Source organism: Ranitomeya variabilis, chromosome 8 (assembly GCF_051348905.1).
Source record: "Ranitomeya variabilis isolate aRanVar5 chromosome 8, aRanVar5.hap1, whole genome shotgun sequence".
Lineage (NCBI taxonomy): Eukaryota > Metazoa > Chordata > Amphibia > Anura > Dendrobatidae > Ranitomeya > Ranitomeya variabilis.
In genome coordinates, this window is record NC_135239.1 from 202995230 (window position 1) to 203017755 (window position 22526).

Here is a 22526-nt window from a genome sequence, read left to right on the forward strand (position 1 = left end):
GCCAGGAGCGGTCACGGACCGCCCCCGGCACATTAACCCCCGGCACACCGCGATCAAACATGATCGCAGTGTACCGGCGGTATAGGGAAGCATCGCGCAGGGAGGGGGCTCCCTGCGGGCTTCCCTGAGACCCCCGGAGCAACGCGATGTGATCGCGTTGCTCTGAGGGTCTCCTACCTCCCTCCTCGCCGCAGGTCCCGGATCCAAGATGGCCGCGGCATCCGGGTCCTGCAGGGAGGGAGGTGGCTTACCGAGTGTCTGCTCAGAGCAGACACTTCGTAAGCCTGCAGCCCTGCACAGCAGATCGTCGATCTGGCAGTGCTGTGCACACTGCCAGATCAATGATCTGTGATGTCCCCCCCTGGGACAAAGTAAAAAAGTAAAAAAAAAAATTTTTCCACATGTGTAAAAAAAAAAAAAAAAAAAAATCCTAAATAAATAATAATAAAAAAAAATATATTATTCCCATAAATACATTTCTTTATCTAAATAAAAAAAACAAAACAATAAAAGTACACATATTTAGTATCGCCGCGTCCGTAACGACCCAACCTATAAAACTGCCCCACTAGTTAACCCCTTCAGTAAACACCGTAAGAAAAAAAAAAAAAACGAGGCAAAAAACAACGCTTTATTACCATACCGCCGAACAAAAAGTGGAATAACACACGATCAAAAAGACTGATATAAATATCCATGGTACCGCTGAAAACGTCATCTTGTCCCGCAAAAAACAAGCCGCCATACAGCATCATCAGCAAAAAAATAAAAAAGTTATAGTCCTGAGAATAAAGCGATACCAAAATAATTATTTTTTCTATATTTTAGTTTTTATCGTATAAAAGCGCCAAAACATAAAAAAATGATATAAATGAGATATCGCTGTAATCGTACTGACCCGACGAATAAAACTGCTTTATCAATTTTACCAAACGCGGAACGGTATAAACGCCTCTCCCAAAAGAAATTCATGAATAGCAGGTTTTTGGTCATTCTGCCTCACAAAAATCGGAATAAAAAGCGATCAAAAACGGTCACGTGTCCGAAAATGTTACCAATAAAAACGTCAACTCGTCCCGCAAAAAACAAGACCTCACATGACTCTGTGGAGCAAAATGTGGAAAAATTATAGGTCTCAAAATGTGGAGACGCAAAAACTTTTTTGCTATAAAAAGCGTCGCTGGTTTCACACTTGCGTTTTTGTCTGCAGCGTTTTTTGCACAAAAAAACGCATGCGTTTTGTCCCTATATTTAACATTGAAAACGCATGCGTTTTTTTTGTACGCGTTTGGTCGCGTTTTCAAACGCATGCGGTTTTTTTCTGCATGCGTTCATTTTCAGAAATACAACCTGCAGTATTTTCTTGCGTTTTTAAGCACATGCGTTTGTTTGCGTTAAAAACGCATGCATTTTTATCGAAAAAAAACAGAAAACACACTGAAAAGCCACCCACCACCATTTCAGTGCCACGTATTTCAGTGCCACGTATTTAAGTGCCACGTATCACATATTTCAGTGCCACGTATTTCAGTGCCACGTATTTCAGTGCCACGTATTTCAGTGCCACGTATTTCAGTGCCACGTATCACATATTTCAGTGCCACGTATTTCAGTGCCACGTATTTCAGTGCCACGTATTTCAGTGCCACGTATTTCAGTGCCACGTATTTCAGTGCCACGTATTTCAGTGCCACGTATTTCAGTGCCACGTATTTCAGTGCCACGTATCACGTATTTCAGTGCCACGTGTTTCAGTGCCACGTATTTAAGTGCCACGTATCACGTATTTCAGTGCCACGTATTTCAGTGCCACGTATTTCAGTGCCACGTATCACATATTTCAGTGCCACGTGTTTCAGTGCCACGTATTTCAGTGCCACGTATTTCAGTGCCACGTATTTCAGTGCCACGTATTTCAGTGCCACGTATTTCAGTGCCACGTATTTCAGTGCCACGTATTTCAGTGCCACGTATTTCAGTGCCACGTATTTCAGTGCCACGTATTTCAGTGCCACGTATTTCAGTGCCACGTATTTCAGTCACGTTTAGGGTTAGGGTTAGGGGTAGGGTTAGGGTTAGGGCTAGGGTTGGAGGTAAAGTTAGGGTTAGGGTTTGGATTACATTTACGTTTGGATTAGGGTTGGGATTAGAATTATGGGTGTGTCAGGGCTAGGGGTGTGGTTAGGGTTACCGTTGGGATTAGGGTTAGGGGTGTGTTTGGGTTAGGGTTTCAGGTAGAATTGGGGAGTTTCCACTGTCCAGGCACATCAGGGGCTCTCCAAGCGCGACATGGCGTCCAATCTCAATTCCAGCCAATTCTGCGTTGAAAAAGTAAAACAGTGCTCCTTCCCTTCCGAGCTCTCCCGTGCGCCCAAAAAGGGGTTTACCCCAACATATGTATTATCAGCGTACTCGGGACAAATTGAACAACAACTTCTGGGGTCCAAGTTCTCTTGTTATCCTTAGGAAAATAAAAATTTGGGGGGCTAAAAATCATTTTTGTGGGAAAAAAAAAGATGTTTTATTTTCACGGCTCTGCGTTATAAACTGTAGTGAAACACTTGGGGGTTCAAAGTTCTCACAACACATCTAGATAAGTTCCTTGGGAGGTCTAGTTTCCAATATGGGGTCACTTGTGGGGGGTTTGTACTGTTTGGGTACATCAGGGGCTCTGCAAATGCAACGTGACGGCTGCTGACCAATCCATTTAAGTCTGCATTCCAAATGGCGCTCCTTCCCTTCCGAGCTCTGTCATGCACCCAAACAGTGGTTCCCCCCCACATATGGGGTATCAGCGTACTCAGGACAAATTGGACAACAACTTTTGGGGTCTAATTTATCCTGTTACCCTTGTGAAAATACAAAACTGGGGGCTAAAAAATCATTTTTGTGAAAAAAAAAAAAGAATTTTTATTTTCACGGCTTTGCGCTATAAACTTTAGTGAAACACTTGGGGGTTCAAAGTTCTCAAAACACATCTAGATAAGTTCCTTGGGAGGTCTAGTTTCCAATATGCGGTCACTTGTGGGGGGTTTGTACTGTTTGGGTACATCAGGGGCTCTGCAAATGCAACGTGACGGCTGCTGACCAATCCATTTAAGTCTGCATTCCAAATGGCGCTCCTTCCCTTCCGAGCTCTGTCATGCGCCCAAACAGTGGTTCCCCCCCACATATGGGGTATCAGCGTACTCAGGACAAATTGGAAAACAAATTTTGGGGTCCAATTTATTCTGTTACCCTTGTAAAAATACAAAGCTGGGTGCTAAAAAATCATTTTTGAGAAAAAAAATAAAAATTATTTTCACGGCTCTGCGTTATAATCTGTAGTGAAACACTTGGGGGTTCAAAGCTCTCAAAACACATCTAGATAAGATCCTTAGGGGGTCTACTTTCCAAAATGGTGTCACTTGTAGGGAGTTTCAATGTTTAGGCACATCAGGGGCTCTCCAAACGCAACATGGCGTCCCATCTCAATTCCAGTCAATTTTGCATTGAAAAGTCAAATGGCGCTCCTTCCCTTCCAAGCTCTGCCATGCGCCCAAACAATGGTTTACACCCACATATGGGGTATCAGCGTACTCAGGACAAATTGGCCAACATTTTTTGGGGTCCAATTTCTTCTCTTACCCTTGGGAAAATAAAAAATTGGGGGCAAAAAGATCATTTTTGTGAAAAAATATGATTTTTTATTTTTACGGCTCTGCATTATAAACTTCTGTGAAGCACTTGGTGGGTCAAAGTGCTCACCACACATCTAGATAAGTTCCTTAGGGGGTCTACTTTCCAAAATGGTGTCACTTGTAGGGAGTTTCAATGTTTAGGCACATCAGGGGCTCTCCAAACGCAACATGGCGTCCCATCTCAATTCCAGTCAATTTTGCATTGAAAAGTCAAATGGCGCTCCTTCCCTTCCAAGCTCTGCCATGCGCCCAAACAATGGTTTACACCCACATATGGGGTATCATCGTACTCAGGACAAATTGGCCAACATTTTTTGGGGTCCAATTTCTTCTCTTACCCTTGGGAAAATAAAAAATTGGGGGCGAAAAGATCATTTTTGTGAAAAAATATGATTTTTTATTTTTACGGCTCTGCATTATAAACTTCTGTGAAGCACTTGGTGGGTCAAAGTGCTCACCACACATCTAGATAAGTTCCTTAGGGGGTCTACTTTCCAAAATGGTGTCACTTGTAGGGGGTTTCAGTGTTTAGGCACATCAGGGGCTCTCCAAACGCAACATGGCGTCCCATCTCAATTCCAGTCAATTTTGCATTGAAAAGTCAAATGGCGCTCCTTCCCTTCCAAGCTCTGCCATGCGCCCAAACAATGGTTTACACCCACATATGGGGTATCATCGTACTCAGGACAAATTGCACAACATTTTTTGGGGTCCAATTTCTTCTCTTACCCTTGGGAAAATAAAAAATTGGGGGCGAAAAGATCATTTTTGTGAAAAAATATGATTTTTTATTTTTACGGCTCTGCATTATAAACTTCTGTGAAGCACTTGGTGGGTCAAAGTGCTCACCACACATCAAGATAAGTTCCTTAGGGGGTCTACTTTCCAAAATGGTGTCACTTGTAGGGGGTTTCAGTGTTTAGGCACATCAGGGGCTCTCCAAACGCAACATGGCGTCCCATCTCAATTCCAGTCAATTTTGCATTGAAAAGTCAAATGGCGCTCCTTTCCTTCCGAGCTCTGCCATACGCCCAAACAGTGGTTTACCCCCACATATGGGGTATCAGCGTACTCAGGACAATTGTACAACAACTGTGGGGGTCCATTTTCTCCTGTTACCCTTGGTAAAATAAAACAAATTGGAGCTGAAATAAATTTTGTGTGAAAAAAAGTTAAATGTTCATTTTTATTTAAACATTCCAAAAATTCCTGTGAAACACCTGAAGGGTTAATAAACTTCTTGAATGTGGTTTTGAGCACCTTGAGGGGTGCAGTTTTTAGAATGGTGTCACACTTGAGTATTTTCTATCATATAGACCCCTCAAAATGACTTCAAATGAGATGTGGTCCCTAAAAAAAAATGGTGTTGTAAAAATGAGAAATTGCTGGTCAACTTTTAACCCTTATAACTCCGTCACAAAAAAAAAATTTGGTTCCAAAATTGTACTGATGTAAAGTAGACATGTGGGAAATGTTACTTATTAAGTATTTTGCGTGACATATGTCTGTGATTTAAGGGCATAAAAATTCAAAGTTGGAAAATTGCAAAATTTTCAAAATTTTCGCCAAATTTCCATTTTTTTCACAAATAAACGCAAGTTATATCGAATAAATTTTACCACTAACATGAAGTACAATATGTCACGAGAAAACAATGTCAGAATCGCCAAGATCCGTCAAAGCGTTCCAGAGTTATAGCCTCATAAAGGGACAGTGGTCAGAATTGTAAAAATTGGCCCGGTCATTAACGTGCAAACCACCCTTGGGGGTGAAGGGGTTAAAAATATTTAAAAAAAAATAAAAAATATATAAAAGTTTAAATCACCCCCCTTTCGCCCCAATCAAAATAAAACAAAAAAAAAATCAAACCTACACATATTTGGTATCGCCGCGTTCAGAATCGCCCGATCTATCAATAAAAACAAAGGATTAACCTGACCGCTAAATGGCGTAGCGAGAAAAAAAATCAAAACGCCAAAATTACGTTTTTTTGGTCGCCGCGACATTGCATTAAAATGCAATAACTGGTGATCAAAAGAACGTATCTACACCAAAATGGTATCATTAAAAACGCCAGCTTGGCACGCAAAAAATAAGCCCTCACCTGACCCCAGATCACGAAAATTAAAGACGCTACGAGTATCGGAAAATCGCACAATTTTTTTTTTTTGCAATGTTTAGAATTTTATTCCACCACTTAGATAAAAAATAACCTAGACATGTTAGGTGTCTATGAACTCATAATGACCTGTAGAATCATAATGGCAGGTTAGTTTGAGCATTTGGTGAACCTAGCAAAAAAAGCCAAACAAAAAACAAGTGTGAGATTGCACTTTTTTTGCAATTTCATCACACTTGGAATTTTTTTCCAGTTTTCTGTTACACGGCATGGTAAAACCAATGGTATCTTTCAAAAGTACATCTCGTCCCGCAAAAAATAAGCCCTCACATGGCCATATTGACGGAAAAATAAAAAAGTTATGGTTCTGGGAAGGAGGGGAGCGAAAAACGAAGACGAAAAAACGGAAAAAGCTCCGGGGGTGAAGGGGTTAAAGTATGACCCCCACCGATCCTAGGGGAAGGGACTGTGAAATGCCCCATTAACACCACATTAGTTGCATGTGGATTACCATTAAAAGCAGAAAAGTGCACTGTGCTCTGCTAGCCCCCCCAGCATTTGTATACTTGATGAGTTTTAGTAATGGGACAAAACCAGGCGACATCATAATTTTACTATAGGGTCAATTAATCTCTATTTGGAGACAGTGTTGTGATCTTTGAAGTCATTACAGCCGATCTGCACCTTTTTTTTTTTTTTTTCCCTCATAAGGAAACATTGATGTTTTTTGGAAATTGAATTAAAAGAATTTCACTCCCGACTTGTGGTCAAGTCTTTCTTGGCCTACAGAGTTTACGTACCCTTCAGAGTTATTTAGACAAGTGCTTTGTATCTATATTTTCTGATACCTGCTCTATGTACAACAGTGCATTAGAAAGCTGATATATGTCTTCTTTCAGTTTCACCTGGGGAGGGTGGCACGTGTGCAGAAACATCGTAAAATCCTGCGTGCCTCCAAGGACTTGCCAGTAAACACTCTTGTGATCGAATACCGGGGCAAAGTTATGTTACGGCAGCAGTTTGAGGTCAATGGACACTTTTTCAAAAAGTAAGTAGATAATAAACGGTCGGAAGTTCTTGTATAGGACGGCTGCCTTTATGCAATTTTAACTTATGTATTGAAAAACTTTAAAGTAAACCTGAGTTTAAGAACACTGACCGTACTAATGAGCGTGAGCCCCATTTTTCCTCATTATGACTGTATTTAACTATACCTTTCGTTGGCTTCTTTTTCTACGACAGACCGTATCCCTTTGTGCTGTTTTACTCCAAGTTTAATGGTTTGGAAATGTGCGTGGATGCTCGGACTTTCGGTAATGATGCCAGATTTATCAGACGTTCCTGTACACCCAATGCTGAGGTAAGAGGCAGCTCGAATGATACCACCTTCGTTTGTCTAGCAGTTGTTTCCAAACTCGTGGGCTTGCTAAAAGCTGAAGCCGTGCACATGCGCTGGCTGTTAGCCGAACTCTCGCTAGTCTGACATTCATGTCCCTCATATGTTTGGACGCTTGGCATGTGCTTACCATAACTTCTGAAAATCCACTTATCTGGAATGAAGGCTCTAGCAGAGTCCCCCCTAATAGTTTCTCACTCTTCTTATTCCAGGTCCGGCACGTGATTGCGGATGGGATGGTTCACCTGTGCATTTATGCCATCGCTGCTATTGCAAAAGATACAGAGGTCACCATTGCCTTTGATTTTGAGTACAGTAACTGGTGAGTGTTTTCAATCCTCATTTTACAACAGCAGGTGACACTTATTAGACTTCAGTTAATGCTACATTCACACATCTGTATATCACGATCCGAGCACAGATTCTTTAGCTGAACTTGACTGACTCATAGGCATATGTAAAGCTATCAAGTTCAAGTCAGTAGACCCATGTATGGACCGTACTTGGTCCGTGATGCACTGATGTGTGAATGCGGTATTAATGTATATGTTAAACATGCTATATGGAAAAGTATTGACACATTTTGTTCACTGAATTCAGGTTTTACTTTCTATCACGTTGCCCCCTGTGCGTAACATCCGGCCCTCTTGCCCCCCCATGCATGACATCTGCCTCTGTTGCCCCCCTCCCATGCGTAACATCCTGTTGCCCCCCAAACACCCCCCCCCACACACCATGCCGTCTTTATTACCATGTGACGGCCAGTGGTGCAGAGCTCACTGACACCACCATGGTCCTGTAATAGGAGCCACTCGGATAACAAGTCCGTTCATGACGTTTCTTCCTCTTGAATCTTCCCCCATCACCTGTGAGTGATATTATTGAGAAGTGGAAGGAGCCGCAGCAACTCAGCCACGAAATGGAGACGTCGTAAAATTAAAGAGGGGGCTGAGGAGCAGAGGGCACAGAATAGTCACCACCGCTTTGCTGACCCCATAACTGCAGAGTCCAGAACGCCTCTGGTATAACATCAGCCCAACACTGCGCCCTCGTTGGTAGCTTCCTGTACATCACCAAGCACAATGCTGAGCGTCAGATGGAGTGGTGTAAAACAGATCTAACTTGTACAGAAATTAGATATTGCAGAAAGTTAAGAGTTTGCCGCTTTTTAGCTGACTTGTATGCACAAAGTAACATTGTTAGCAGTAATATTTGTGATGAAAAATAGGTGACTTCTTTGATTTGTTAGACCATTAGTTAATCCATATTTCTGTCTTTGCGTATTGTAGCAGTTACAAGGTAGATTGTGCCTGTCACAAAGGCAACCGGAATTGCCCCGTCCAGAAGAGGAATCCTGTCACCGGAGACTTTCCACCTCTTGCTACCCCTCCACTGTCCATAGGCGCAGAGACGAGGCACCGCAAAGCTCGGAGGAGAGAGTTAGAACAGCAGGGTTTTGTGGTGGATGAAAGCGCTAATAACCAGACCAATGAAGCTGCTGAAGCTCCTGCCGCCGATGCCATTACTGGTGGCCATAAGGTAATGTCTGATGACAAGGTGTCCATATGCTTTAATAGCATAAACAGTCTGCTCTGGACATTAGTGAGGCCTCTAGTCCCACATACATTGCCTTAGAGTATATATGCTGGGTGAAACCCTTCCCTCGTCTGCTTTGGTTTTGCAGTTTGTGTGCAATAACATAAGTCTAATAAATAAAGCTTTGTTCTCCGCAGACGGAAGTTGACGCGACCGTTGAATGCGAAGGAGCAAAAGAGGAAGAGGTGGAAAAAGTGTCAAGGACGAGAAGGGTTAGTTGTGCCCCCTATATTATTAGTGTATAAAAAATATCATACTGCTTTAGTGTGCTCAGTAATTTTTTTTTGCAGATTCTTTTAACCCATTGGTGACACTGTTGTACATTTACAGTAGAGGCAGCTTGTTAGTTCTGGGGGTAGCACATGGCGGCTCTGTGGGTTTTGTATCTTCTCCCCGAGTTTGCGTGTGTTTCCTTCCCACACTCCAGAGACATACCGATAGGGAATGGAGATTGTGAGCCCCAATGGGGACAGCGATGATATCGGCAAAGCGCCGCAGAATATGACGACGATATTCAAGTGATTACCATAAAGAAATGGACCTTAAAATGGTACCAAATATAAACTGCAACTCATACCGCAAGAAAGCATCCCTGATAAAGCTCTGTGGAGTGGGGGGGGGGAAGAAAAGTTAAGGTTCCCAAAGTATAGCGACGGAAACCAGGGTGTTGGTTTTTTTTTTTGTTTTTGCTTTTTTTTTTTTACAGCAAAGTGAGGATCTTAAAAATAAAGCCCAAAATGCAATATCAAAATTATTTTTTTTTTTCTTTTCTACCCCATTATGTTGAAAAGTGAATGACACAATTAAAAACTATTAAATACTACAACCTGTACATTAAAGACAGCGAACCCTTATTATATGGCGATGTCAGCGGAAAAATAATATACATCTTCAAAGCAGGAGGAAGAAAAAAAAAGAAAAGCATAAGAATGAAATATGTCTTCATCTTCAAGGGCAGACATGGACTTTACCGAAGACTGATCATATCCATGCACTAGGAGACGAGGTCTTGTGCTGTCTTATAGGCGCCCATCTGAAGTATGGGAGTCTGTATTACTGGATGTGATGTGAGACTATAGGGCTGGATAGGAGGGTCCTAGGGCATAAATATGGATGGTCTGCAGCATGGACAGCAGCCAGTCTGAGAAGATAGAGAACCTGCAATGTATGTAAGAAGGCGATTATTGAGCACACTCCTGCTTTGTAACTGGTTGTGCATGTATATTTGTGGGATTTTGTGTTTCATTCAATAATGGAGGGTTCCAATCTAGACAACCACTTAACTAATGGTGGACCTGATGGCCAGAATTTCAGTATTTCAGAGCCTTATCTTTGTTTTTCTTGTAGTCGAGAGATGACAAGAAATCAGAGCTTCCTCTTCACATATCTGAAAGCATTGATCGAAGAAGGCGACGCAAAGATCAACCCGTGGAACAAACTGCTGTCGAAAGTGAGGCGCCATCTGTTCCCGAAGTCCAAGTGACAGTAGATCCTACATCCCAAACAGATGATCCAGAGCCTGAACCTGAAAGTCCCATGGATGTAGAGCCGGTACCCAACCCTACCCCAGGTGTGAACACGCGGAGATCCTCTCAGGCACTGGTGAGTAAATGCGTTGGGATTTGTGTAAGTGCCTGCCACACTTCCTACCTTATTTTACTGCCTTTAGTCGTTAGCTGTTGCAATACATAGTTTAATAAGGTACACCAATCATTCAGTGGCAATAATATTGCTGATTGATCTCTTGATCTGATGCATTTGGGGGATTATGGTTTGCCGCGTGGAATTGTGAATTAAACCCATCTATTTTTTTATGACCACTTAAGGTTAGCTGTATATAGAAGAGATTAATAATAATTGTATGTATTTGCTTACCTAGGACGTGAACACAGAGAAACCTGCCCCTAAACCCGTACCACCAAAATCCACCAGGCCTCGTCCAAAAAGCCGCATGTCTAGGTACCGCAGTGCCTCAGCACAAAGGTTGAGAAGGCAAAGGCAAGCTGTAGCTCAGCAAGTTGAGGTGGCGCCCCCAGTGCCGGAGGAAGGGACTGCAAGTTCTGCCACAACCGAGCCCGGAAATATAGAAAATCTGGGATTTGCGGATGTACAGCAAGGCTCAGAGTCCCCTGCCGTTACTCAGGCAGTGACCCAGCCAACACGGTCTGGCCTTAAATATCATAAAGCTAAAAAGGTTAGTAAAACTTTTATGTTAAAGGGTTATTCCCAAAATAGTAAGACATCCCATATCCACAGAAATAGGGGTAAATTTACTGCTAGCTGAGGTCCGGCCTCAGGGATACCAAGAACGCGGCTTTAATGGAGCTTGAATGGAGTGCAGGGGCTCATGCTTGACCTCCGCTCCATTCATAGTCTATGGGACGTATAGGAGAAGCTGAGTGCTGTGCTAGGTTCCTCTGGCTGCTTAATACACAATTACTGGAATGGAGGTTGAGCAATCATCTAAGGATAAGGGATAACTGACTATCTTGGGAATAACCCTTTAAAATGCCGTAATTGGAGTTGACCAACATCACGCAGCACTTTGAAATTAATCCTATGTCTTTCTTCTCCAGTACCTAGTTACAGAGTGGTTAAATGATAAGGTAGAGAAGCAGGACAGCCCCATTGATCACCCTTTGCGGATTACAACGGATCCCACAGTTTTGGCGACCACCCTTAACATGCTCCCTGGACTATCCCATTCCCCGTCCATCTGCACAGCTCCTAAACACTACATACGCTTTGTGTCTCCATTTATGCCAGAAAGGCGAAGAAGACCTCCAAAGGTGGATGGCACTTATGGATCATGTAAAAAGGTTTGTGCCATTCTTTTTTTTTTTTTTTCTCCAGTTTGCTTTGATCAAGCTACAGGCACTTCCATTAAAACCTGCTTTTTTAATTTTGTTCAGCGCTGGATTAAACAAGCCATGGATGACGATTTCTCACAGCCCGAGAGCTCCGCTCAGGACACAGCCCAACCTTTATACCAAAGCAACGAGAACTCCACCTCTTCCAGCGATAATAGCAGAACCAATACAGGTAGGAGACTGTGATGGGAACGTGATTGTGCACCCAGAATATCACCTATTAGCAGAGCTATCTGGCACCCGTGTGTTATCTAGACTTTATTCTCCCTTTCACAAGTTTTCTGATTACTTTTTTTTTTGCTTTTTGAAGAAATTACAGCTCCTTTTAAAAAATGGAAGATGAAATATGTCCTAGAAGAACATTCGGGGATGTTATCCAGCCCTGTGCCGTATCCTCCCGCACTTCCTAACTCTGTGACGACAGACTCTCTAAGTCCAATGCAGACTACGCCCAGCTCTTCCCTTCCCGGAGAAGAGGAGTCCCGATACGGATATGGACTTGTGTTCTCTCCCATCCCGTCTCTTGCTGCTAGTCGCTGTAATACTCCACTACAGTTTGAGGTAACGGCGCTGCCCTGTCCAATGCTTGCAGATCGACTTGTGCATTTCTCTAAAGAGTTATTCCCATAACTTTGCTGATCCCGAGAACGTGCCGGTTACCGCACTTGCTTGGCACCACTCCGTTCATTGTCCATGGAGCTACGGAGATGGCCAAGTTCTCTACTATACCATCTCTGTCAGTTTTATTCTTTGGCTTCTATTGATAATGGATCATGATCATCATGTCGGTCAAACTATTGATTCAAATAACACCCTGTTGCCGCTCATCGAGGTCTCCATTTTTTCACAGTGCACATGTGAACATAGCTCAACCAATGCAGGTTATTTTATTTGCTGCAAATGCCTAGTGACTAAATGTTTCATTTACTTTGCCTATTGTTAACTTTTTTTTTTTCTTAAATTTTGATCCTAAATAGCTATTTCTATTTTCCTCCTAGAACATATCCTCCCCCGAGAGCTCCCCAGCGCACCGGCCCGAGTCCGTGTCACCCGAGGTAGTTAAACTAATTTGTCAATTGCTCACAATGGACGCTGTGGGGGGAAAGGTGGATGAATGTGTATTATTTTCCTTTCATGAGAATGAAAACGAAAACCCCTAACACTCGATCAGAATTGAGCATGAGGTCAAGACACAACTATAGAGAATCAGTGATTTTAATAATATTTTGGCTTTTATCGAACGTTCCCACGTGGGGCTAAAAATAAATACAAATTATAAAATATGTAAACAAAAAACACCCTTCCCTTAACCAGGGTGGATTGATTTAAATCACGCCGATTTAAATCATGATTTAAATCACGATTTAAATCAAAAGATTTTTTTCTATTTAAATCGGATCGATTTAAATCATGATTTTAATCATGATTTAAATCACTGATTTAAATCAAAAGGTTTTTTTTAATATAAATCACGATTAAAATGAGAAGTGAGAGCAGTGCGCATGTGCGCCCATAGTTACACGGACGAAACTAGGGGCAACGATCTAACGCCAGGGTGAGGGGGGGACCCCAAAGTAAGTAAAAATCTTTTTTGTTTTACTATATGGCAATAGGTAGGTGTTTAAAAGCAGCATGTCTTAATTGTATAAACTATTAATAGCCTCCACATTTTGTTCATACTGCCCCTTTAATTCCACACTTCTAGCTTGGTTTCACTTTTGGTTTAGTTTCTTTTTCCATTCAGTTGACATGCCCAAACTTGTTGGATAGTCAGCATCCTACAGAAACCTCTGGAAGAGCATGGCATTGTGAATGTTACACATATACAGCCTTTATTCTACTGAGTTAAACAACTCAGCTTTATCTCATGATGGAAGAACCTTTGGATGGTAAAATATTTTCCTCAAAAAGCAGTTTATTGAAAAAAATCCGATTTAAATCAAAAAAATCCGATTTAAATCAAAAAAATCCGATTTTTTTGATTTTTTTAAAAAAACATTGATTTTTATCCACCCTGCCCTTAACTAAGTTATTTATATAAAGAAAAAGCAATGAAGTGCTTTATTTGTATCTATGCAAATTGCCTCTTCTGAGAAAAAGAGGACTTAAACTCTACAGCGCCACCTATTGGAAGTAGCGATCCTACAAGTCACAATCAACCCTTTAACGAGTCGTGCAATATGACTTAGGATAAAAGCCAAATCAGTATCTCAATTCGCAGACACGGTGTTTCGGGCTGTTGGCCCTCGTCAGTGCGAAGCATGAGAACTGATTTGGCTAGGTGAGAGGCTCTGGACATGGGGTCTAAGGGGTATCGTTTCTCCTTATGGAGAGTTATTTGTATCTAGACATTTGTACCGTCTCTAACTACAAAAATAGTCACACTAGTTAACTCATACGATGGAAAAAAGACTGAAAGACCAAGACATGGCCACTCATTGCAGGTGGAAGAAATGTGATTCTGGCAGCTAAGTAGGAAAGGGTTCTTTACAGTAAGAGCAGTCAGACTGGAATGCTGACCACATGAGGTAGTAATGGCCGACACTATGACAGCTTTTATACAAGGGCTGGATGATTTCCTCGATACACATAACATTGCGGGTTATAGTTAAATTAGTGACAAAATGTGTAATTGGTGGAGGAAGGTTGAACATGATGGACCTAGGTGTTTTTTCAACCTATGCAACTATAAGCCTCCAAATGCTGTTTTTGTTTTTTTCGCCTGCCTCTGAACAACTCGGATAAGTGCTAAAAATAAAAATCAGATGTTCCTGGAAACACATGAACTCGTCCAGCAAAAAAAAAAGTTAAAGTCCTCACTCAACTCTGCTGGCAATAAAAGAAAAAAAAAAATGTGGGTCTCGGGATTGGACGATACAAATTGATTTTATTGGATAAAAGTAAAAAAAAACCCAAACACCTGAAAATATAATATCATAGTGACCCCTAGAATAAAGGTAACATGGCACTTATCATTCGCAAAAATAAGAAGACCATCTCCTGCAAAATAAGTTTAACACGCACCCCATAAAAATATTTGATTTGCCCACTAAAAGCAAGCCCTCGTATGGGTACATCATCAAATAAACTGCACTCGTTCTTAATAAAGAGTAATAAAAAAAATGCTAAGTCTTCAAAGCTCAGAATTACCAAGGCCTTAAGAAGTTAATATAAGATTTGGTCCCCACTTGTGATTTTCTGTTCTGATTTTTGTGCCTCTCATCTTCCAGCCTTGTCTCCGGACGGATGTGGATGTACCAAAGGCCAGTTTCTTGGAGATATCGATGGAGAGTTGCCAGGAACTCCCAACCACCGTCAGCACCGGTCCCGGCGATCTCGCGTCTCAGTCTCCGACCGCGTCTTTGCCCTTCAGTGGCACGTCAGAAGCGAGTGTTTTAGGAAAAGGAGGGGAAGGGTCAACGCTGCTAAGAAATTCAGAACAGACTTTCCGGACTGAGTTCAATTTAATGTATGCTTTCTCCCCTTTGAATGCGATGCCGCGGGCTGATGGCTCATTACAAGGGTCCCCTCTTGTAGGAGAAAGAAAGCCTTCCCAATCAGACATGTACTGTGGCTCTCCGGTGGAGGCTTATTACACCAGGCCTGTTTCTGGACTTTTGAAAGAGTCTGCACAGGGATCTATGTCTCCTTGTAGTGAAAGGACTTGTGAGGGGGTCAGATCTTCTCCTCAACATCCGCCTCAAAGGAAAAAGGTAACTGAAATTATTTGTAATTTCCACCCTGAGCAATTTTACTGGATGCTGTATGTGTTTCCAGTCTGTATGGTGAAGCAACTAGGCTACATTCAGACAATACAGCCAAATATGGCTCCCAGCATGCAACTAAAATCGCTTCCACCAGTAATGGCCAGTCGGGAATACCATGATACATCCGGTTCACTCCTGTGGTCAAAAATGATGAAAAATGTTTTGCTGCTTTAATTCTGCACATCCGCTCTGTTTTCGGACCCATCTTTACGACTAGTTGTCAGCAAGGCAGATGCAATATGTGAACAAACCCCATGACCACCTTAAAGTCAAAAGAATTAGCTCATATTATTGATGTAAAATTTGCAGGAATGCTGAGGAGAGCACTCCCTCGGCTTTCTAGTGACCGGTTTGACTGCAGATAATGAGATATTTTGGTCAAGTCAAATGCAATTATAGTAATTACCATTCTCAGGAAAAATCTCATTGTGCCGCATTATAACGCCGCTTGTGTCATTGCGTGGTGGTGTGACCACGACAAGCAAGGTGCAGAATAACACGGCGGCATAGTGTGATGGTGAATGAGTGACGCGTTGCGGCCAAAATCTGAGCATACACGTTACATGTAACTGCCGGATGTTGGTTTTGTGGAAAGTCATCTCTCAACTTCCTCACACGCAGGAAAGATCGGCTGAGCCAACCATCTCTGTGTTCTCTATGGGGAGAGTGGAGTAAGCGCAGAATCCTCTAACAGTGGCTGATCTACCTGCAGAAATAGGATCTGGAGACTCAGGAGGCCCACATACACATTGGGCGGGAATTGCTCGTCTGTGGTTCCATAAGTTGCTTTGTAACCCCCACCCTAATTAATATACTTCAAAGTAAACCCAAAAGAGAAAGGATGCAAGGCTGTCACTGCTCAAAACCCCTAATTTGACACATTTATGTGCACTATTATCCTGCCACATGAGCGGCCGTGTAATCATGGAAGTTGGGATTATTTGACGTTCACATCTCCTAATTCGTGATATTAAAGCATAACATTGTTGCCCCCACCTGAAAGTCTGATGTCTACCAGTGGTGCCATCCCAGTACAGTTTTTTCTTTCTGTGACTGGTTGCGGTGTTTGGGCTGTATTTCCTCCTGCACAATGTAGTTTTTTTTCGTCATCATTCATGGGATTAGTATTTTCCTTCATTCTATCAGAATGTGCTATAATTCAGTAAATAACCATGATTTTATTTTTTTTTTTTTTTATGTGCAACTGGATTTTCCTCTACTGACTGCATCCTCTTCTGTCTTGGTAGGTGTCTTTATTAGAATATCGAAAGCGAAAACAGGAAGCCAAGGAAGTGACGTCTTCTCCAGGCAGGGACGTCATACGCTGTGTCGGGACTCCTACGCGTCAGAGCAGCAATGGCTCTATATCTGACACAGACCTGCCGAGTGCTTTACAGCTTCAAGCTCCATCTTCCCCACCAAGTGGCTTCTCTTCTCCCGTTCACCCCTCCATGTCTCAGGTTGAGGACATCAGCCCCACAGAAAGAACAGTTAGCTCTTCTTCCCACTGCAAGCCAACGGAGAGCATCAGCAGCCGATGGTAAGGAGTCCCCTATACGAGTCACATTTAGAAGTTTTGTGTTGACCACTTGGGGTCAATATAAAAACCAGTGCGAAGAAAAACTGTGCTGAGGCCACAGATACATGTACGTGAGACCAGCCGACCATCAGATGTGTATGGTAGGCTCTCGAATCCCTTTTCAGTCATTCGTCAATAGAGATTATAGATTCAGTTGTAACCTGAGAATGTATCTAAGAGAAGGAAGACCATATTTCTACGCTCATTGCTTGTACAGGATTTGGCAAGTGAAAATGCCGATGCGGTGACCCAGGGACTGGTATTGTAGCTTACGTACCTGTGCATTTATCTACAGGATGGTTCCGACGTCGGTAGAACGACTACGGGAAGGGCAGGGGTTCCTGGAGCGAGTGCTGAGAAGTGGAGTCAAGGTGTCCCAAAGAGGAGAGATGTCGCCTTCCAGAGAGAGCAGTCTGGACAGAGACTCGGGTACATTTAGATTTTCAGCCGGCTGCTTTTTATTTCTCAACTTTGCCTGAATTGACTTGTTTGCTTTTAAAAGGAACCTGTCGCCTCGGTAAATGCTATTTACCTGCAGATATAGGGTTAATCTGGAAGTAAATGGCATTACAATGCTGCCTGACCTCCTTATAAAAGTGCAGACAATTAACTTTATACCTCCTAGGAGCCGTTAGCTTTCGGTCATGGATCTGGTATAGGCACCGCATACTATTCTGTGAGTGTTAGCTGGCACACGCCTGTGATTGACAGTTCACTCCGCAGCGCATCTGTGCAGATCTAGCTGCTGAGGCGTGCTCACAGTATATTGAGCTGTGAATGTAGCTACTCTGTGCGTGTTCATTTTCTCCCGGTAGCCAGAAGCATTGTAATGCTTATATCTGCAGGTAAATGGCATTTTCCAAGGTGACAGGTTCCCTTTTAAGGGGCTTGTCCTGTTCTGCAAAATTGTTCAATATCAGATTGGTGAGTAGTGCCGGACCCTTAACCAGTCAGCTTTTTATAGGGGCTTTGCGCGCTGCAGCCTCTTCATTTTTTTACATTGCTTCATACACTCGGTAGTGGCTGTGGTAAATATTGCAGCTTGTCCGGGACTAGTGTGGAAAGTTGTAACCACAGCCATCCAAAGGAGTACAAGTGTTATATGTATTTTTCATGTATCACGCTTGTACCTACAAAAGTGAATGGGGTCATTCACATTTCCACAATTTTTCCCGGACCGAGAGGTCTGTGCAAAATTACAGAGACATGTCCAATTTTGATTTGTCAAATCAGCAATTCAAGTCTATGGGTCCAAGAAAAAAGAAATCGGACAGCGCTCTGATGCCATTCGAGTGTGGTCTGATTTTCACAGACTGACAGGAGAGAGTTGGAGAAACTTTTTTTTTTTTTTTTCTTTCCACGTATGAGAAGCTGATGAAACTCGGACCAGTCTGATAAAACTGACAGAAATGAATGAAACTTGGTCAGTTTTTCATGTAAGTTTAAAAACAAAACTGATTTGTGAATGAAGCCTGAAGATAATGTGTTTCATTAGATACCAACCGCTCTTGAGTGCGGCCCCTCATTTGCCTCGAGCCCCGCTCCCAGTACATCCAGCAAATAAGTTGTCTAAATAACAGCGATTCAGATTCATATATAAATAAATATATCTTTTTTTTTTTTTTTTTATTTGCAGAAGATGGAGATGCTGAGATGCTGAATGTGGCTGTTTCTAAGGGACCAACAGTGTACAGCCCTTCCAGATACAATTATCAGGTAATTATTCCTCACATATATCAACATTTAGAAAACGAATGAATATACTGTTGGCATTTTTTTTATTGATCTATTTTCTCTCTTGTCTTTTAGTTCTTGCAGTGCGATAGTCCTCAGTCGGAGACGGTCAGTGTCCTCTCCCAAAATTCATCCCCTTTCCGTGGACCCACAGTTCAGCCTGCTGGATTCGGCTACAGGACCCCGCAGAGGCCAGGACACGGCCACACAGAGACCTCTGTTATATCCTCCTCTTTCTCCAGTCCTTCCCATATTACTTCCACAGACTCTCCCACCGCTCAGAGCTCTGGGTATTACAACAGCCAGCAGCTTTATGGAAGCAATGCCGGCACGTGTCCGCCAAGGAAAAGCTTCCATCAGCGAGGCCCCAGCCACGAGGCAAGTCCAGCCCAATTGCTCAGGACAGACTCTATTTCCTCAGACTCACAAGCCAGCACTGGGGCTTCTGCAAATTCCTCCACCCCCCAGGGGTCGAGATCAGACTCGAGAACTATAAGCATGTCAGGCCCTAGGATAAGTGCTGTGTCCAGTCCGCAGCATTATTCACAGCGTGGGTCTGGCGTTCACCAGTACCGGCTGCAGCAGATGCAAGCCTCAGGAGTAAAAACTCAGACTGGCCTATCCTAGGACTGCTGCGGAGGGAAAAGATCAGGATAGCACTATCTAACCCCCCCAAGCCATTCCTGCACCCTAGACATCGGGTCTAGGACTGAAACAGGCAGAGGCTAAATTCGCCGATCACATCGGCTCCCTCACTCTCACATTGCAAGAAAGAAGACGTCTTGGGAAATCCACAAAATGATGAAAAAAAATCAAAATTAATGTTTAAACCTATAATCATACAATTACTCGGTTTCTCTCTCTGTATCACCAGAAACCATCTGTAGTCACTCATGCAGTAAGGACAACATTTCTGTCATGTTTAAAGATCATGGGGAAAATTTAAGGCTGAATCATAAGGGCAAGGGAGAACCAGGGGTTAAATAAGTACCTAAAATTGCAGGTTATAACACATTTTTAATTTATTTTATTTTTTTGGAGGGGTGAAAGGGTTTAACCAAGGAAGGGGCTGCTGTGTCCATACTCTACGGATCTATCCTTCCCTTGTTGGAATGACATCTGGATTTCTGCCATCAGATTACAGATACGGTTTTTTTTTTTGTTTTTTTTTTAGCAGAGGGAGAAGTGCGGTATAATTATATTACCTGCCTGCACAGCAGTTTTTTCCCACAAACTTGTCTCTCACCACCTGTTGCAAAACTACAATGCCCACCATGCTCGGAGTTTGCTTTGCAACAGCTGGGGAACCACAGGCGAAGAGGGGGGGACACTGCTGTAGGGAGCTGTATTAAAAAAAAAAATATACCGACTCAAGCTTGAATATAGGAATCCGCATGAAATCTGGCAGTGTCCCGCCGCTCAGTAACATCTGGCTTCCATGTTTTATCGTAGGCATTCCAGTGCTAGCACCAAGTTGTTCCGTGTCATATATATATCTTTTTTTTTTTGTGTGTACACCAGTGATTCTGCAGAATTGAGTTACCGGGCCAGTTATACCCTACCTGCTGTACATATAGCAGACCACAAACAGCGCTACACGTATGTAGCCAGAGCATGGATCCCAGGCAGATAGCTGTATATATGTGCTTGTAACAACTGTACACAGGATTTTCATGTTCCAGGTAAATGCTGCATTGTACTATGCTGTATAGTAATTGACACCATAATGATACCTATATTTTTTTACTACGGGGAAAAATTTTTATTTTTTTTTTTGTTTTTATTACTTCAGGTTTTTTTTTTTTTCCCTTTAACGTTGGTCGGTGAAATTTTGCATCGGGTGTTGGGTCATGGTCTCTTAAATTTGCCAATTTATGGCCAAGTAGATATTTTATTTCCCATGTAAGTATCGCTCTAACCAAATCCAAATGTTGATCTGGTTTATCTGTCATATATTGCAACTCGCCTAGACGCATATGTATCATAAGCAGTAGGAAGCCAGTCGCTGGGTGGTTTACCATAGCTCGTGGAAACCCTAGCGCAGCTGACAGTGACGTTTACTGTATGGGATTGTTTTGGTTTTATTTTGTGAAGATTGAACGGACATCCAGATTATTTTCACCATGACCACTTCTGGGTACCAGTCTGCACCATCTTGGTGTTGCTCGTTGAGCTTTGCACTTGAACATGTCACTTTCTCTGTCGCACGCATTAACTAAAGTGACAGTCCGAGCAGCAGTGAAGGGGTTTAGGTCCTACACAGAGCTGCACTGCTTCATGTAGGTGATAAGGTTGTTATCACAGGACCTCTTTTAGGCGACCTGTCACTTCCATAAATATCTTTTCTTTTTTTTTTTTTTTTTAATCTTGTATAAATGCCGCTGTTTTACTGAGTCCGGCGATGTTTTTCTCTTGTTCCTGCGCCTCTCGGTTCCGAAGATATTGCCTGTATACAAATCTAGTCTTGTTAGGCAAGTGGGCGTGGTCCTCAAGAAGATGCCTATGAGGAGCTTAGTAAAGGAACCAAAACTATTGATATAGAGGTAAGAAGGAACGGAGAGGCGCAGGAACAAAAGAAAAACATCGCTAGATTCAGGAGAACAGCTTCTTTTACACCAGGTAGAAATTGCGTATTCATGGCAAGTGGTAGGTCTCCCTTAAAGCAGGAAAAGAATCCTAAAAGGGTTCCTTGTGGGCCTTTAAAAAGCTGCAAGTCCTCAGATCTTCTAACTGCTCCACCCAATCATGTACTTGAAATATTTTTAATCCTGCAGATTTACAAGAAAGGTCCACAAAAGCAAAATTGTGGAAATACGGTAATGTGTAATTTTGCTGCTCCTCTTCCCTTTACGGTCTGTAATGTAAGTGTCCGCCATCTGAGCGTTAAATTTTTATTTTTTTTTTCCTGTGTTTTTATGTTTTAATTCTTCATAGTGGGGGAAGTCAGCTAGGGTTGTACCGTAAAAGTCTCCTCCACCCCCTCTCCAAGTAATAAGTTTTACTCCATCCTTCCCCAGGGCGAGTAACTGAGCAGATGCTTTTATTTAATTTTATATCCAGTTATAAGCATTGTATGCTAGCTAGAAATACGGACGTTATAATCTTCGGTGCTACAGTGACTCCATAAGATATTACTGTGAGTCTTTACCTTCTCCGATCCCTTCGCATCCCCTTCCATTTTTTTTTTTCTCTCTCTCCAGGTCTCTGATCAGCAGTTGTCCTTTTATTATGTTCATCATTTCGGTTTCATTTGGTGACTGTTACAGAGTTTCGACCATTGGATTAACAATTGTGTCCCTTCTAATAGCAAAATTTTACTCAAAATTTAAGCAAAAAAATATATATTTTTTTTGTAATTTTAATTTTCTCCTTTCTTTCAAATATTTTATTTTTTTAAATAAAAAAAAAATAAACTGCCTGTTTTATTTCCAGAGTTGTACAACTGTGAGACTGGTTAGGGATGGAAATCACGTCACCCTTGTTTTGGGTCTTGTATACTGTATATTATGTGTGTATAAACATCACAGGGTCTGTATTGCAAGCCTCCGCCTTCTGCCGGGCCTCCTCGCGGAGCGGCCAAATGCCTCCTAACAGAGCCGACGGGCTGACGCGGTTTTGCATTTGGCAGCACATTTATAAAGAGAGGTCCGTGGGGCGAGGTCACAGAAAGGAGCCTACCGCTATCATCACTCACGTGGAGTTTTTACACAATGATGTAACATTTGATCTTTCAGAAGAGATGTAATAATTTTGATAATAAAATACTTACCTTGAGTTTCATCTCC

At 42.4% G+C, this 22526-nt stretch overlaps 1 protein-coding gene across 6 annotated transcripts in view; it reads left to right on the forward strand.

Moving 5' to 3' along the window:
• The window catches only part of SETD5 (SET domain containing 5), an 87654-nt gene extending 65139 nt beyond the window's left edge, over nt 1-22515 (forward strand). For all 6 annotated transcript variants that reach the window (XM_077276288.1, XM_077276293.1, XM_077276290.1 and 3 more), the window contains 16 exons: nt 6699-6847; nt 7042-7159; nt 7408-7517; nt 8485-8734; nt 8929-9003; nt 10139-10393; nt 10671-10985; nt 11368-11610; nt 11704-11833; nt 11972-12222; nt 12660-12716; nt 14892-15374; nt 16676-16968; nt 17303-17436; nt 18644-18723; nt 18817-22515. In XM_077276288.1, coding sequence (XP_077132403.1) covers nt 6699-6847; nt 7042-7159; nt 7408-7517; nt 8485-8734; nt 8929-9003; nt 10139-10393; nt 10671-10985; nt 11368-11610; nt 11704-11833; nt 11972-12222; nt 12660-12716; nt 14892-15374; nt 16676-16968; nt 17303-17436; nt 18644-18723; nt 18817-19368 — 3495 coding nt within the window. In that variant the 3' untranslated portion in view covers nt 19369-22515. The remainder of the gene's footprint in view (nt 1-6698; nt 6848-7041; nt 7160-7407; nt 7518-8484; nt 8735-8928; nt 9004-10138; nt 10394-10670; nt 10986-11367; nt 11611-11703; nt 11834-11971; nt 12223-12659; nt 12717-14891; nt 15375-16675; nt 16969-17302; nt 17437-18643; nt 18724-18816) is intronic.
• Nucleotides 22516-22526: the final 11 nt, after the last annotated feature.